Here is a 16,021-nt window from a genome sequence, read left to right as displayed (position 1 = left end):
CCAGCAGAACATTGCCCAAAGCATCACGCTGCCTCCGCCAGCTTACTTTCATCCCATAATGCATCTTGGTGCCATGTGTTCTCCGGGTAATCGACGCATGCGCACCCGGCCATCCACGAGATGTAAAAGAAAACGGGATTCATCAGACTAGGCCACCTTCTTTCATTGCTCTGTGGTCCAGTTCTGATGGTCACATGCCCATTGTAGGCGCTTTCGGCAGTGGACAGGGGGCAGCATGGGCACCCTAACTGGTCTGCAGCTACACAGCCCCATACATAACAAACTGTAATGCATTGTGTGTTCTGACACATTTTTATCAGTACCAGCATTAACCTCTTTAACAATCTGAGCTACAGTAGTTAGTCTGTTGGATCGGACCCCACGGGCCAGCCTTCACTCCCTATGTGCATTAATGAGCCTTGGCCGCCCTTGACCCTGTCGCTGGTTCACTGCTTTTTCATCCTTGGACCCCTTGATAGGTACTGACCACAGCAGACCGGGAACACCCCACAAGGGCTGCCGTTTTAGAGATGCTCTGCCCCAGTTGTCTAGCATCCCAATTTAGCCCTCTGCCCCAAAGTCGCTCAGATCCTGACACTTGCCCATTTTTCCTGCTTCTAACACATCAACTTTGAGGACAGAATGTTCACTTGCTACCTAATACATCCCACCCACTGACAGATGCCATGATAACAGGATTATCAGTGTTATTCACTTCACCTGTCAGTGGTCATAATGTTATGGCTGATCGTGTATGTTTCACCAACAAAGAATAAAAACCCATTTTATGTGAGCATAGGTTTTGGGACATTTGGGTCCCAGTTGTTTTGTAATTGGCAGAATCAATTTATAAGTGTACAGAAGAATCTTGGCTACCAATGCTGAAGAACATGCCATTGGACTCGTTGGGCTGCTTCACAATGCATCAGGACAATGAACAAAAACACACTGCCAACACAACCAAAGAGTTCGTTAGGGGGAAAAAGTGGAAAATGTTTGACTGGTCAAGGCACTCTCCTGATACAAATCGTATTGCAACGCAGCATCACAGGGATTACATACATATGTAACTATTTTGGAAAATGCAATTATGTTCAGTATGAACATATCAGCAGTGCTATTACGTTCAGTGTCAACGTATGCGAAGTGCCATTGAATTGCCATTTGAAACCGACCGCCAGGGGCAGTTATGAAAATATTAACAGTTAAATAAAGTGAAATGGAGTGGCTTTTTGCTAGAGTCTTGTAGTGATGGTGTTGAGATGGTGGGCAGGTGGTTCAACAACAGACTTTCAGTCCGATAGTTGCGTGTTTGATTCCAGCAAGTTGCTAGGCATTTTTCTGTTTGGAAATTGTGTTGTTTAGACAGGTGTTTTCTGTTTTTGTAACGTTACCCTTAACCTTCACCCTAACACTGATCTCAGTACTGTGATGCCTAACCTTAACCGTACCCTAACATTATTCTGAACACAAATACCAGTACTTTCATGCCTAATCTTAACCCTAAGTTAACCTTAACCATTATCTGTTAATGTTATTTCGTAACATGTTGTTTTTCATTTTGAATCGATTACGTTAGGGACCAACATAATAGTAAAACATTAAGGAGCAACATAATAGCAAGTCATTAAGGACCAGTAGCACTGGGGATATGTAGATAGCAAACATAATTGCACCGATATATGTTCATGCTAAATGCAATCGCGCTTTACAAAATAGTTGCAAATGAAAGTATTTCCTGAGAAGCAGGGTTGTCCGATTGACTATGCATTTCACTTGCTGAAGACGAGAAGTCAGGAACAAAGGACTTGGCAAAGCATGTTAAAAGATGATAGCAAGAGTTTGGTCATGTCATTGCAGACTCACTGCTGTTACTGCATACAAGGGATTTTCAACTGACTACTTGCTTTTACACTCACCTAAAGGATTATTAGGAACACCTGTTCAATTTCTCATTAATGCAATTATCTAATCAACCAATCACATGGCAGTTGCTTCAATGCATTTAGGGGTGTGGTCCTGGTCAAGACAATCTCCTGAACTCCAAACTGAATGTCAGAATGGGAAAGAAAGGTGATTTAAGCAATTTTGAGCGTGGCATGGTTGTTGGTGCCAGACGGGCCGGTCTGAGTATTTCACAATCTGCTCAGTTACTGGGATTTTCACGCACAACCATTTCTAGGGTTTACAAAGAATGGTGTGAAAAGGGAAAAACATCCAGTATGCAGCAGTCCTGTGGGCGAAAATGCCTTGTTGATGCTAGAGGTCAGAGGCGAATGGGCCGACTGATTCAAGCTGTTAGAAGAGCAACTTTGACTGAAATAACCACTCGTTACAACCGAGGTATGCAGCAAAGCATTTGTGAAGCCACAACACGCATAACCTTGAGGCGGATGGGCTACTACAGCAGAAGACCCCACCGGGTACCACTCATCTCCACTACAAATAGGAAAAAGAGTCTATAATTTGCACAAACTCACCATAATTGGACAGTTGAAGACTGGAAGAATGTTGCCTGTTCTGATGAGTCTCGATTTCTGTTGAGACATTCAGATGGTAGAGTCAGAATTTGGCGTAAAAAGAATGAGAACATGGATCCATCATGCCTTGTAACCACTGTGCAAGCTGGTGGTGGTGGTGTAATGGTGTGGGGGATGTTTTCTTGGCACACTTTAGGCCCCCTAGTGCCAATTGGGCATTGTTTAAATGCCACGGCCTACCTGAGCATTGTTTCTGACCATGTCCATCCCTTTATGACAACCATGTACCCATCCTCTGATGGCTACTTCCAGCAGCATAATGCACCATGTCACAAAGCTTGAATCATTTCAAATTGGTTTATTGAACATGACAATGAGTTCACTGTACTGAAATGGCCCCCACAGTCACCAGAGCTCAACCCAATAGAGCATCTTTGGGATGTGGTGGAACGGGAGCTTCATGCCCTGGATGTGCATCCCACAAATCTCCATCAACTGCAAGATGCTATCCTATCAATATGGGCCAACATTTCTAAAGAATGCTTTCAGCACCTTGTTGAATCAATGCCATGTAGAATTAAGGCAGTTCTGAAGGCGAAAGGGGGTCAAACACAGTATTAGTATGGTGTTCCTAATAATCCTTTAGGTGAGTGTATACTTCTTTTATTTGCTGTAAGTAGATTTTTCCCAATACCTATTCTTGCATAAATTGGGAGGATGGAACTATAAAAATGCTTTTATTCTTTGTTGGTAAAACTTAAATGTGTTGAAACAGACATATTTGAAAGGTGACATTCTGTACATTCACCAATTCATCTTTTCAGTTTTCACTGTATACTGATTGAGGACACTGTATATAAGCACACTGATCTGTTCTGCAAATCAACAAAAATAAGGTGGGAAAAAACCCCTTTGGCTAAATAGTTTTCCCTCCACTGATCTAGCAGTAACTTCATTCTGGTAGTGCCATATTGTTTTCAGGTACTATGGTTCCTGGAGACAGAGCTAGACTGACCCAGTCAGACTTTAGAATAACAGTTATTAGGGCTAGCCTGATTAAACGTTACAGAAGGAGCTTGGCAGACACAATAAAGTCATACCCATAGAAACGTATTTATCTATAAAAGTACTGGGTGATGTTGTTCGAGGAGAATAATAGAGATAGACTGAATAGAGAAATGTTGGTAGAGAGGGAAAACATTGAGGGACAGGGGAAACATTGAGAGACGGGGAAACATTGAGGGACGGGGAAACATTGAGAGACGGGGAAACATTGAGAGACGGGGAAACATTGAGGGACGGGGAAACATTGGGGGACAGGGGAAACATTGAGGGACGGGGAAACATTGGGGGACAGGGGAAACATTGAGGGACGGGGAAACATTGGGGGACAGGGGAAACATTGAGGGACGGGGAAACATTGAGGGACGGGGAAACATTGAGGGACAGGGGAAACATTGGGGGACAGGGGAAACATTGATAGACGGGGAAACATTGAGGGACGGGGAAACATTGAGGGACGGGGAAACATTGAGGGACAGGGGAAACATTGAGGGACGGGGAAACATTGAGAGACGGGGAAACATTGAGGGACAGGGGAAACATTGAGGGACAGGGAAACATTGGGGGACAGGGGAAACATTGAGGGACGGGGAAACATTGAGGGACGGGGAAACATTGAGGGACAGGGGAAACATTGGGGGACAGGGGAAACATTGAGGGACAGGGGAAACATTGATAGACGGGGAAACATTGAGGGACGGGGAAACATTGAGGGACGGGGAAACATTGAGGGACGGGGAAACATTGAAGGACGGGGAAACATTGAGGGACAGGGGAAACATTTAGGGACAGGGGAAACATTGAGGGGAAACATTGAGGGACGGGGAAACATTGGGGGACAGGGGACACATTGGGGGACGGGGAAACATTGAGGGACAGGGGAAACATTGAGGGACAGGGGAAACATTGAGGGACGGGGAAACATTGAGGGACAGGGGAAACATTGAGGGACAGGGGAAACATTGAGGGACGGGGAAACATTGGGGGACAGGGGAAACATTGAGGGACAGGGGAAACATTGGGGGACAGGGGAAACATTGAGGGACTGGGGAAACATTGAGGGACAGGGGAAACATTGAGGGACAGGGGGAACATTGAAGGACAGGGGAAGAAAGATAGTGAAAAGTGCACAAACAAAAAGGAGAGATCAAAAGATAGAGGAGGAGTGAGAGAAGGAAAGACCGGTGGAGGGTGGCTAATGTTTTTATATTAGCCAAGATATATTGCTTCAGCATTCAAATGAGGTTTCAGACTTTCTGTAAATCCCCTGCTTGTTTTTTTTTTTTTAAATGCTGACTGATTTCTCGAGTCTGTGTTAAAGTTGGCACTGGGTGTGACAGTAAATGCCACAGTGAGGGAAGAGAGTTCCATTTGTGTTCAATGGGGCTATTATATACTTTCAATAAAAGGCCTGACAACATGTAATGCTAGTAATTATGGTTACTATAGGCCATGGAATGTATTTGGTAAATATTATTTTATGTAATGGAGTAATTCAGATATTTGGACAGTTATTGCCGGACAGGCAATCCGGCAGGCAGAAAGACACGTCACAAATCTGATGCTCTCTGGCGACCCCCTCCCGTTATGGCATCTCATAGTACTGCAATTCAGAACTGTGCGCTCTATGAGCGACTTGTACAGCTGTAGAGACAACAACACTGTTTACGCACAGGTAGGTAAACCTAGAAAATCATATGATTTTCAAATCATATGATTTTCCACTGTAATTACATCGTTTGATTTGGTACTATAAAGCTTACACAATTGCAATGCGCGTTAAAATGAACGTGTATGCAACACCGTCGTTATTTTCAATCGGTATTTGTCTTGTAGTTTATATTTTTCAAGGGGGTGGAAGAGGTTGGGCCCTGGTAGAATGTATACAAATTGTGTGTATTGTAAGGAACAGTAATTTTGTAACATTGTAAATATTGTAAAATGTCCTGTTTGCATAGCCTATGCAAATGTATAGAAATGCGTATTAATGACAGGCCTATATTTGTCTCATCATGCAATAATTCAAAAACATGTTTTTAGATGCATTTATTTTTAGTTGCCAAATTGAAGAAATTAACATAATTGGCTATTCTTATATCACCAATTGCAGTGTCGTCCGTTGCATGGATGAATCATTTCGCGTCGACATACGGATGAATTTCTATCGGGGTACCTTTTTAACAAGGATTGTCTATCAAATATGTATAATCTCATTATTATGTGATTACAGTTGTTCGACATTGTCTGATGGAATTCCGGCTACACCTCGTTTTGACCATCAGATTAACGTATTTTCTGGTTTCTGGTTTGTAGCGAGTATTTAAAAATCATGGAAGCGTGGGTTATAGCCGATTTGTAGGCAAACAGCGAGTTTGTGCGCGGCATTCCTCCGTTATTCTGGATCTTTCCAGCATTACTTACATTCGACCGGACACGATATTGCATCGTTGTAAGTAAACAACGGCAACGTGTCCCTTTTTAAAAAAAATATATTATAAAAAGGTTTATTCGGATAAGGTAGTTATCCGAATAAGGTAGGTTTAAAACCTACAATTCGTTTTATTTATTTTTATTTAGCCTCATTATTTTAAATGAGCGACTGAACAGAAGTGGTGTGAATACAGCTTGCACTCAATACAAAAGCCAAGCCCATTTCTGTTATTATTGCAGGCTAATGGCATTCAATGTCGTCCCTCCCTATACGTTAGCCGACCAGTTAAACCTGGAGGAGAGTGAGACATGCAGCCATTGCACGGGTGCACTGTTTTTCATCTTTCTTTTTCTTTTTTAACGCAGCCCAATAATCCGATTCAAAGGTCTAATCTATTAAAATTAGCCGCGCACAAAATCCTTGATCGCATTATATTCGCCTTGACTCAGGTCTAGACAATGGTAAGCCTTAGCCTATGTCAGCCACCCTCTGGAAGCAAAATAATTAAGGCAATTGATGACAAGTTTAATACATTTGTTTGTGGGTTTATTCAGAGGCTTGGTTTGGAAATTGAAATAAGTGGAATAGCCCACAGTATACCTATTCCAGTCTCCATTTCAGCCAATGGACACACCTTTCCTCTGCTATCCTGTAAGAAGGAACGTCAGCAGTGCAATCACGGAACAAGCCGAAAAAGAAAAATAACCTATTTAAAAAAAAACAAATAATTGATATATAACGTTTATATTGAACCGGGTCGTTGAAATTCGTCACGTGGTCAGTAGGCTCAAAGAAAGCCATTGCAATATCTATGAAATGCTACAGTATACGCCCCATTCAATAAAAATGTCTCTTTAATGGGCGAGCTTAAATATTTTCGGGAGTGTTTTGAGATTTTCGAATATGCTTGCTGCAAGTTTCTACAGCAGTATGAAATGCACCAAAACAAATTGAAAGCAGCCGACTGGCTGTTCCAATGATGGGCTTTTATGTTTCTGGTGAAACCTGTTACAATGATGACAAAGTTAACAGACGTTGATACAGTGATATTATTTGAATCAATTGGAAACCATTTACAATACAACAGTCATACCGACATTGGGAGAGGCAAGTCACAAAGAATTGCACCCTGCAGAATCAGACATCCAAACGTTTGCTGAAGATGTATGTACTAACAATTTATTAAATTATGTTAATAAATATGGTTAAAAATCTTCAATATAAGACTTCTTCAAGCTTAGAAATTTGATATTCAACTCTTACAGTTACTTTTTCATGTGTTACATTTAATTAACCTGACCCCTAGATCAGAATCCATTTAAGTGTTTCAGATGACAACATTCAAATAATCTAAACAATAAAGCCAGCTTGTTTTTTTTAGCCATTTGAGGTCAAAAGGCAATCATTGAACAAAACTTTTGTTGCAACATATCTTCAACTGAGGCATTGTATCGCATTCCTTAATCAGTTAACAGCTTAGCTGGGGGTGTGCTTCTTGTGTCTGTGTGTATGGGGGGTGGGGCCATATGGTCCATGTGGTTGGCAGAGCAAGGCACTTGAAACATTAGGGTTGGGGGTTTGATGCCCATAGGGGACAAGTACAGATTGTATGAATGTCTACGTGCTCCTTGCTGACATTGCTCTGGATACGTCCATCCATCCATCCATCTTCTTCCGCTTATCCGGAATGCTCCGTATGCTCTGGATACATGTGTCTGCTAAATGACAAAAGGGTTAAATTACCGTAGACAATTTTAGCATTTGAGGACTTTCTTTAAAACAATTGCATTGCCTTGTTAAAGGGAGGCGAATTATGGATTTGTCAAAATGTGAATTTGTCTTATTCTTCATATTTCCAAGGGGTGAAAAGGATAATGCACTTTTTGTGTAAGAACTGTTTCAAACAAATGCCTGGAATTTCAGCCTGTTTGGGTGGGATGGTAGGTTTAGCCCACTGAATGATGTCACAAGGCTGGTTTGATTATGATTGACCAATGACTGTTTCTCATTCAAGGGGGTGGGCTCTAGACCATCTGATCAGTCAGTTCATGCCTGTGTATGTATACATCTTAACATTTGTCCCTAACAACCACACAATCAAACAGAACATGTCCGTGGCCCAAAGAGGCACAGGGCAAACATAAATATAATGTAACTTATTTAATCAGCAACATTCCTTAAAGAAAAAGTGATTATTTTGAAATACAATTAAAAATACAGCATGGGGACTTGAACGACATTGTTTTACAATCGTAATTTGGCACCATGCTGATGGAAGACGTCGGCTCATTGCACCACTAGTTTTCCTTAAAGTGGCAGACAGTGGGGGGTGTGGTGGATCATCATTTAGCAGCAGGCCCTGAGTACATATTGAAACACACAGCATCTGCAAAGGCCATTATAATTCTGGCTGTGCAAAAACAGTATCAGGGTGCGCTATATATTGAATTTGTCCAGGTAAGAAAGATTGTAAGCTTTAATAAAATTACTGACAAATGAAAATGTTAATACTTCTTATAAATGTAAATTAATGGATGCTATTACCTATAGCATCTAGTAGACTCAGTTTAGCATTTTGTTTTTGCAATTTTGTTTAGCCCCTCTGCTCACATGTCCTTATGAATGGGCATACAAGGAATTTGATCATGGCAGGTGTTAACAAAAAGCATAAAAAATATATTCAAATAAATAAACTTCCAACTCCAGAATTTAATAGGGAGGATATACAGTACCATTCAAAGGTTTGAACGCTCTCATTCAAATGAGTATTGGGTAGGTGAATGAATGAGTAAGTTGGTCCGAACTTTTGACTGGTGATGTTAACCTGAATTATTTTTATTCATTTAAAAATGTATTTCTATAACCTTATTTTACTTTGTATGACTGAGAATACTTTCATTTACATCAAGGCCATGGGATCCATTACAGTTAAATAAAAGAAAACAGATTTCTCACCTTGCCGGGAGGGGGATTCAAACTAGAAACCTTTGGATAATTGGTCAGATGCTGTAAACCACTAGACTAACATTCCTGCCCCCCCAGTCTGAAGGCCAAAACCTTAAAACTAAATCTGACCACTGTGAAAAGAAGACAGCATGTGTTTGTGAATGATGACGTGCTGCCATCCGACGCCGAATGAGCCATACTAATTACTCAGGCAGGGCTTCAAGCTGTTTCGGAAGCTTCCGGCAGAATGACTCAAAAAATGCAACTTCAGTGGTTAGCCACTTGGTAGGTTTAGGCCTGCATTAAAGATGCAGTTTGGTGTTGTTTCTATGGTACTACTTCCTGCCTGAGGATGGAGACTAGGAATTTAAAAAAGTAGGTCAGAGATAGAGGCAGTCAAGCGTGAGGGCAACATCCTTGGCTCACAGCTGAACTGGCTACAGCTAGCTCACACGGCACCATGGCATCAGATCCCTGTGGATACAAACCTTTTGTTTTTTAGTCTAGCAATCCATTGAGCTGGCTAGTTAGAAGGCCAGTGCCCTGTCTCTAAGCATGTACAGTGCAGCTTTGTATCATTTGGTACTGTTTGTTTCTTATTCTCTGCCAAATGTGGCATTGAAAAGGCATGATTAACATGATGTACTCATTCAGTACAACTGCTGCTGTGATAAGCACAATTATTTTCTCTGGCATAAACAGTTTTAAGATACATTTTCATTGTGGATAATCCTTAGCTTGATAAAGTAAACACTCTCCGCAAATAGTCCATTTAACCATAACCTTGGCGTTTAAAGCAATGATTCTCAACTTCAGGCCTTAGGACCACAATTCCTGCTGGCTTTCATTCTAGCCCTCTACTCAGGCAGAGATTTAGACCTGGGACACCAGATGAATGCAATTAACTAGTAGATAGAATTGGATACTATCAGTAGATTTCAGAGTGCCTGATTTAGCGTCAGGCTCATTAAATAATTTGTTTCATACTGGGTCAAGAAGGCTTGGTTGATTTAAAGTAATATTGTAAGTCACATCTCTGTGCACATCTTGGTTCTGTCAGAGCTATGTCAGTATCTTTGTTGATTATACTCTTTTGTCACCATCTATACTAGGTTTGCTTTAGAAACAGAGTCAGTGCCAAAATCTAATTTTCACACGGTCCACATGGGACCAACTGCAAGTTAGAGCCAATTGTTCTGTGCTTTAATGAAAGTCCAACACAAACGTAGCTCCTTGTTCTATTTAGTCAGCAACGATTTAATTCCATAAAAACTATGATTATGCCGATAGAAACACCTAGTTTTCCGAATTGTCTAGAATTATTAGGACATTTCAACACCTTAGAAAGTCAGCAGTGTATGTCTTTGCTCTTTGGTGCAAGTTACAGTGACTTCCTACAAACAGAACATTTTCTTAATCAGATTACACGTTTAGAGTAATGAGACAACCAGGAGAATAAGCCTTTCTATGATGATCAGGAAATTGTCAGCCTTCTGGTATGCCGACCTGATTGGCATCAACTGTATTAGAAAACCTTGCTGAAGTGGGGAAGTTGATGTCCACGTCCATATACAGTGTTGCTAGAGTTTGTGCTGCTGTTTGTGTTCGTAATCATTATCTGTGGGTTTATTATGAGGTTTTAAAAAAAGTGTATATTTTGTAATGTAAATTATTAGGAGTGTCTTCTGTTGAGAAGCAGTAATGAGTGAATTATTAAGCAGGATTATATTGCATTTACACTTTCCTGTTTGCACTATTTCTGACAGATAAGGAACATGGGAAAAAGTTTGTGTTGCCAATCAGATGACTGAAGTATAGAAGCATAACATAAAATAGATAAGCTGCCTATCAGGGATCTAGTTGTTTCGACCTTCAGTTTGCCTTTGTAAGTTTTCCTAATCCTCAAAGCTCCCGGACATGGAGCGCCAACTTTCTCAAGAGAGTTTGTTTTCTTTGGCTGACATGCAGCCATCTGCTTGTTTGACTTCTGTAAATCTATAATGGGAGTGTTGTCAGAAGGTTGTGTCTTGAGAATACTATAACTTCATTAGTGAATGTTTATATCCTAGTTGTAGAGAATGTGGCAGGCACAGAAAATGACAGCATCACAGACATTTTAATATGATAAAAATTATTACTATTTTGTTATACATTATTTTTGATTATCTGCCATGCTCTAGAGAACTTGCTTCTCTAATTTCATGGGTACTATGACCTGCTTTGGTACGACTTCTTATTTGTCTATGAGGACCAATTTAAAAAGTGAAGGACAGACATTAGGCACCCATCAGAGGGCTGTTGTTCATTCCAAGTAGCCCAAAGACAGTAGATTGGTACAGAAGAGTAGCTCATCTTGGCATTTGCTTTGGTGAATATGTCCTCACTACTAATACTTCAAACTAAAGATTTAAACACTTAGGCGGATAATGTGGGTGTTTCTTAGACACAGTGTCCAAATGCTTATTATTCAGAGAATAAATGTTTTTTAACCTTTATTTATCCAGGTAGTCTCTTTTAAAGAAATTCTACCGCACTGGGGGTAATAGTTTTACAGACACATTTTGACGTCACAATACACAATTGCATTGAAGAGCATTCAAGTATGTGCCATTAAATAAGACACACATTTGAAAGACCATTACATAACATTTACACACCATGAAATGAAACAACAAAATCACAGACATACCAAAAGTATGTTCAGTTGTTTTTAAAAGTTTGCATACCCTTGGAGTATTGGTAATATATGTACCATTTCTAAAGAAAATGTTTGAGCAGGAAAAACACATCTTTTATTTCTTATGGGATTCACATTCAACTGTAGGTCATAACAGAATGGCACAATCATAAAACATAACATGGCAACAAAGAAAAAAATGGTCTGGATACCCTTAGTTCTTAATACTGTGTATTGGTCCCTTTAGCATCAATGACAGCGTGCAGTCTTTTGTAATAGTTGTCTATACCACCTTCTTGCAGATGGTATAGGTGCCCATTCGTCTTGGCAAAATGCCTCCAGGTCATGCAAAGTCTTTGTTCGTCTTACATGAACTCAATGATATTAAGGTCAGGAGACTGTGATGGCCACTCCAGAACCTTCACCTTTTTCTGCTGTAACCAACTTGGCCTTGTGCTTAGGGTCATTGTCGTGCTGGAAAGTCCAAGAGCATCCCATGTGCCGCTTTTGTGTGGAATGCAAAGAATGCAAATTGTGTGTAAGTATTTTCTGAAAACAAGCTGCATTCATCTTGCAATAAATTTTCACAAGATTCTGCGTGTCTTTAGAGCTCACCCCCCCCCAAAACATCAGTCAGCCACCACAATGTTTCACAGTGAGGATGGTATTCTGTTCACTATAGGCCTTGTTGACCCCTCTCCAAACATAGCGCTTATAGTTGTGACCATAAAGCTCTATTTTGATCTTGTCACAAATGACAGTGTGCCAGAAGCTGTGAGGCGTGTCAAGGTGTTGTCAGGCATATTGTAACCAGGCTTTTTTGTGGCATTGGTGCAGTAAAGGCTTCTTTCTGACAGCTTGACCATGCAGCTAATTTTAGTTTGAGTATCGTCGTATTGCACTGAAAAACCACACTGTCTTTTCCAGAGCAGCCTGTATTTCTCCTGAGGTTACCTGTGGGTTTTTTTTTGTATCCTGAACAATTCTTATGGCAGTTTTGGCTGAAATCTTTCTTGGTCTACCTGACCATGGCTTGGTCTCAAGAGATCCCTGAATTTTCCACTTCGTAATAAGTGATTGAACAGTACAGACTGGCATTTGCAAGGTTTTGGATATCTTTTTATGTCCTTTTCCATCTTATGACAGTTATTTTCTGCTCCCCATGGCTCAGTATCTAGCCTGCTCAGTGCATCCATGTGAGAGCTAACAAACTCATTGACTATTTATACACAGACAGAGGTGTGGACAAGTCACCTTTAATTGCCATTTTCACCTGTGTGTCACCTTGTGCATCTGTAACAAGGCCAAACATTCAAGGGTTTATAAACTTTTGATCAGGGCCATTTGGGTGATTTCTGTTATCGTTATGATTTAAAAAGGAGCCAAATAACTATTGATAATAAATCATATGATCACTATCCTTAAATAAAAGGATCAGTAATTTTTTCAACATAAATTCCAAAATGTCACAATTTCTGGCAGGGTATGCAAACTTATTAGCACAAACGTATATAATCAATCATATCTACTTCTGCATTGTATTCTAATTTTAGTCACATACAGTACTGTGTGTGAGTAATATGTTAGTAAATCACCCTTTTAAACTGCTCCAGATAAACAACATCTTGGGGTTCTAATGTGGTCTGGAGAAAATTCCCGAAACCACAGAAATGCAAAAAACAAATGTTTTGCTACAGTCACATTATTTATGTTACTATAAAAAACGACAGAAAGCACAGACATTACTGACTTAACTTGACTCATTGTGTCAGTGAAGGACAGAGATATCGTTTTCCCAGTGTATACAAATGAAAGAATTTGACTTTGATTTTCAATTACCATAATTGTAACCCCAGTTATTTTGTTCACGCACATTTTTGGTAGCGTTAGGTAATGAAATGATGATAACTTGTGGTTTGTGTTATGTGTTTTTTTTTAACCGCAATATTGAACAGACAAGAATGGTCATTAGAGATCGCAGGCTGGCAAATGTGTGTTTTGTCGGTGAAAGGGGGTGTCAGGGTATCAAGACGGTGTTTGACAGAGACCGAAACTAAATATAATTTCAGGTATATAGATAAAACACTGACCTAACCATATGATTTAATCTCAGACAGTACACAATCCTATTTTGATGAGATTTGAAGCCTTTCACAGGTATTTGGTTGAGAGAGCATACTTTCATACATTTGGATTCTACCTCCTTGGTACTTTACAGATATCTTAAGATGTAAGATGTTGCTGATATACACACTGTATCTGCATTCCCAGTCATGACATCCATCGATTAGGGCCAAATGTATTTATTTCAATCGACTGATTTCCTTGAATAAACTGTAACTCAGTGAAATCTTTCAAATTGTTGCATGTTGCATTTCTATTTTTTGTACTGTATGTCTTGGTCTAAACCTCAATTTTATCAGTTGAGTTGCTTTTCACTTTTGCGGTCACTTTTGATGTTCATTGAGAGCTTCAGGGAGCCTCAATGGGGAAATTACAGGGGTGGTCTCAGGTTGTTTAGGAAGTGCAAGTTGTCGCAGTTAGGACACAACGCACGTGGGCACATGGGACTATTTTCAACCCAGGGCCTGTAACCCCACACCAGGAGCCCACATTAGGAATATAAATAAGCTATGTTTTCAGCGGCACAGTGTCTGTTTATGTTGACCTGCTGCTGACTGACTGGCTTATGTCAGACGGAAGAGACTCTTCCACATTAAAGGTTATTCATTGAATGACTTGGCAAGGTCTCAGAACCTGGTACTGGCTGGTTTTTCTGCGTTGACTATCACTGTCTCGTTCGGATGCTCTCGTAAGAATAGGCTGTGCAGTGCAACCCAAATGAGCTTTATCCGCCTTGTGGATGTGTCAGGGGACTTTTGTGGTGTATTTTCTGTTCAGCACTTCCATATGCTCTCCTTTCGTATAGCTTGAACCGGACTCGTTATGGATCAACACCAGGACTACATGAACAACGCTCCTAACGCCTACAGCTACAACGCCGGGGACCCCATGAGTGCTTCCTTAGCCGGTATGACCATCAACGACCTGCATTACCAGGAGAACGGGGTCCAGCTGGGGCACAGGAGCCCAGGGGATGGTCCCATGAAAGGTCAGCCATTGTATCTATCTACCCTATCAGCTTGTAAGAAAACGCTGCAAAACTAGCACAGCCAAACAAAGAACATCCTTGCTCAATTAACCTCCAGATAGGAACAGAGGGATGTTTTATTGAGGCTACCGCAAGGCCCAAAATAGCCTTAGAGGATGGGCAGCTTGATGGCTAAATACAGAGGTACTTCGTCATTTAAACTGCATGAGTCAGAGAACTGTATCTAAGGGTACTAATTGTTGTCAGGAAGCACACAATAAATGACCTCATTTGCACAGTTTCACAGAAGCAAATGTTTTGGATCTGTGTCAGGATGGCAGGTGTACAGGAGCACGGTAGCCCACATCCAGCCCAAAACGAAAACGTTTCTAAGACTGATGAATCTAGATGGATGTATATATGAATAGATCAATGTGAATGCATTGACTAATTAGCATTTTTTGGAAGGGGAAAAATCACCTGCCATTTCCTAGTCTGTAAGTGTGGCAGTGGGCAGAGGCTTTGGATTGTGCTTTGTTTCAATCCCTTTACATAAAGCAAACAAGACATGCTTGACTGGGCCTGGAGTCCCCCCGACCACAGCTGCGCTCTCCCGCTCTGCAATACAGAGATCTGGGTCAGGGCCTTAGAACGCTGCCTCTCCCCTCCGTCCACCGGCCACTGTTACCAATTCAGCCTTTTAAACAATCAAGCATTAAGATTATTTTTTTTTAAAAGGCACATTAATTATGTCAAAGTGGGTATTCAGTAGAAGTAGAGGCTTAGTCTAGAAACGGAGTAAGGAGATAGAGTTGGGAAAGCCTTGGCTTCAAGGAGGTTTACATCGATGACGTTTAATTCAGTAGCAGTACTGGGATACTACACCCACCGCTGTCCATCTTTCACAATGGGCTTGCTGTTGTGTCCCAACGGATGGAACAAAAACTATAATAACCTTCTCTTTTCATCCCTGCTTTGCCCCTAAATGGCTTTTTACGGCCTATTAGTCCGTAGCCTAGCTTTCCCCAGTTTACAGCCCTCACTAGTACATTCGTTCTCCCCCTTCGCTCTCTCTCTAACCCCTCAGACAAGCAGGAAGCTACACCACTCTGTATCATGTTCTTCAACAGAGGTTAACGTCATATGCTCCAATTGTATGTCAAATAGTAAGTACCCTTTACTAACTACGGTAGTTGTTATGGGAGATCCTGTGTATCTTTACTAGTTTTCTAGCGTAGACACACTATTGACTTTACAAAGGTGTGTTTTGTGTAAATTAGAACATGTAATTTGTAATTCTTCATGGTCACATATTTTTTTTTCCCTTTCTTTGC

General features: G+C 40.8%; 1 protein-coding gene across 14 annotated transcripts in view; it reads left to right on the top strand.

Moving 5' to 3' along the window:
* Positions 1-5,114: 5,114 nt before the first annotated feature.
* mapta (microtubule-associated protein tau a) overlaps positions 5,115-16,021 on the top strand; it is a 33,023-nt gene continuing 22,116 nt past the window's right edge. For 10 of the 14 annotated variants that reach the window (XM_034292136.1, XM_034292132.1, XM_034292133.1 and 7 more), the window contains exons 1-3: positions 5,115-5,217; positions 14,526-14,708; positions 15,695-15,853. In XM_034292136.1, the coding sequence (XP_034148027.1) occupies positions 14,543-14,708; positions 15,695-15,853 (325 nt within the window). In that variant the 5' untranslated portion in view covers positions 5,115-5,217; positions 14,526-14,542. Of the gene's footprint in view, positions 5,218-14,283; positions 14,409-14,525; positions 14,709-15,694; positions 15,854-16,021 lie in introns of those variants that run through there. The other 4 variants (XM_020046401.3, XM_020046399.3, XM_034292134.1 and 1 more) reach the window with 2 other exon arrangements.

This window comes from Esox lucius, chromosome 5 (assembly GCF_011004845.1).
Source record: "Esox lucius isolate fEsoLuc1 chromosome 5, fEsoLuc1.pri, whole genome shotgun sequence".
Taxonomy (NCBI): Eukaryota; Metazoa; Chordata; class Actinopteri; order Esociformes; family Esocidae; genus Esox; species Esox lucius.
The sequence above is the reverse complement of the archived record's forward strand: the minus strand, read 5'-3'. Positions and strand labels throughout refer to the sequence as shown.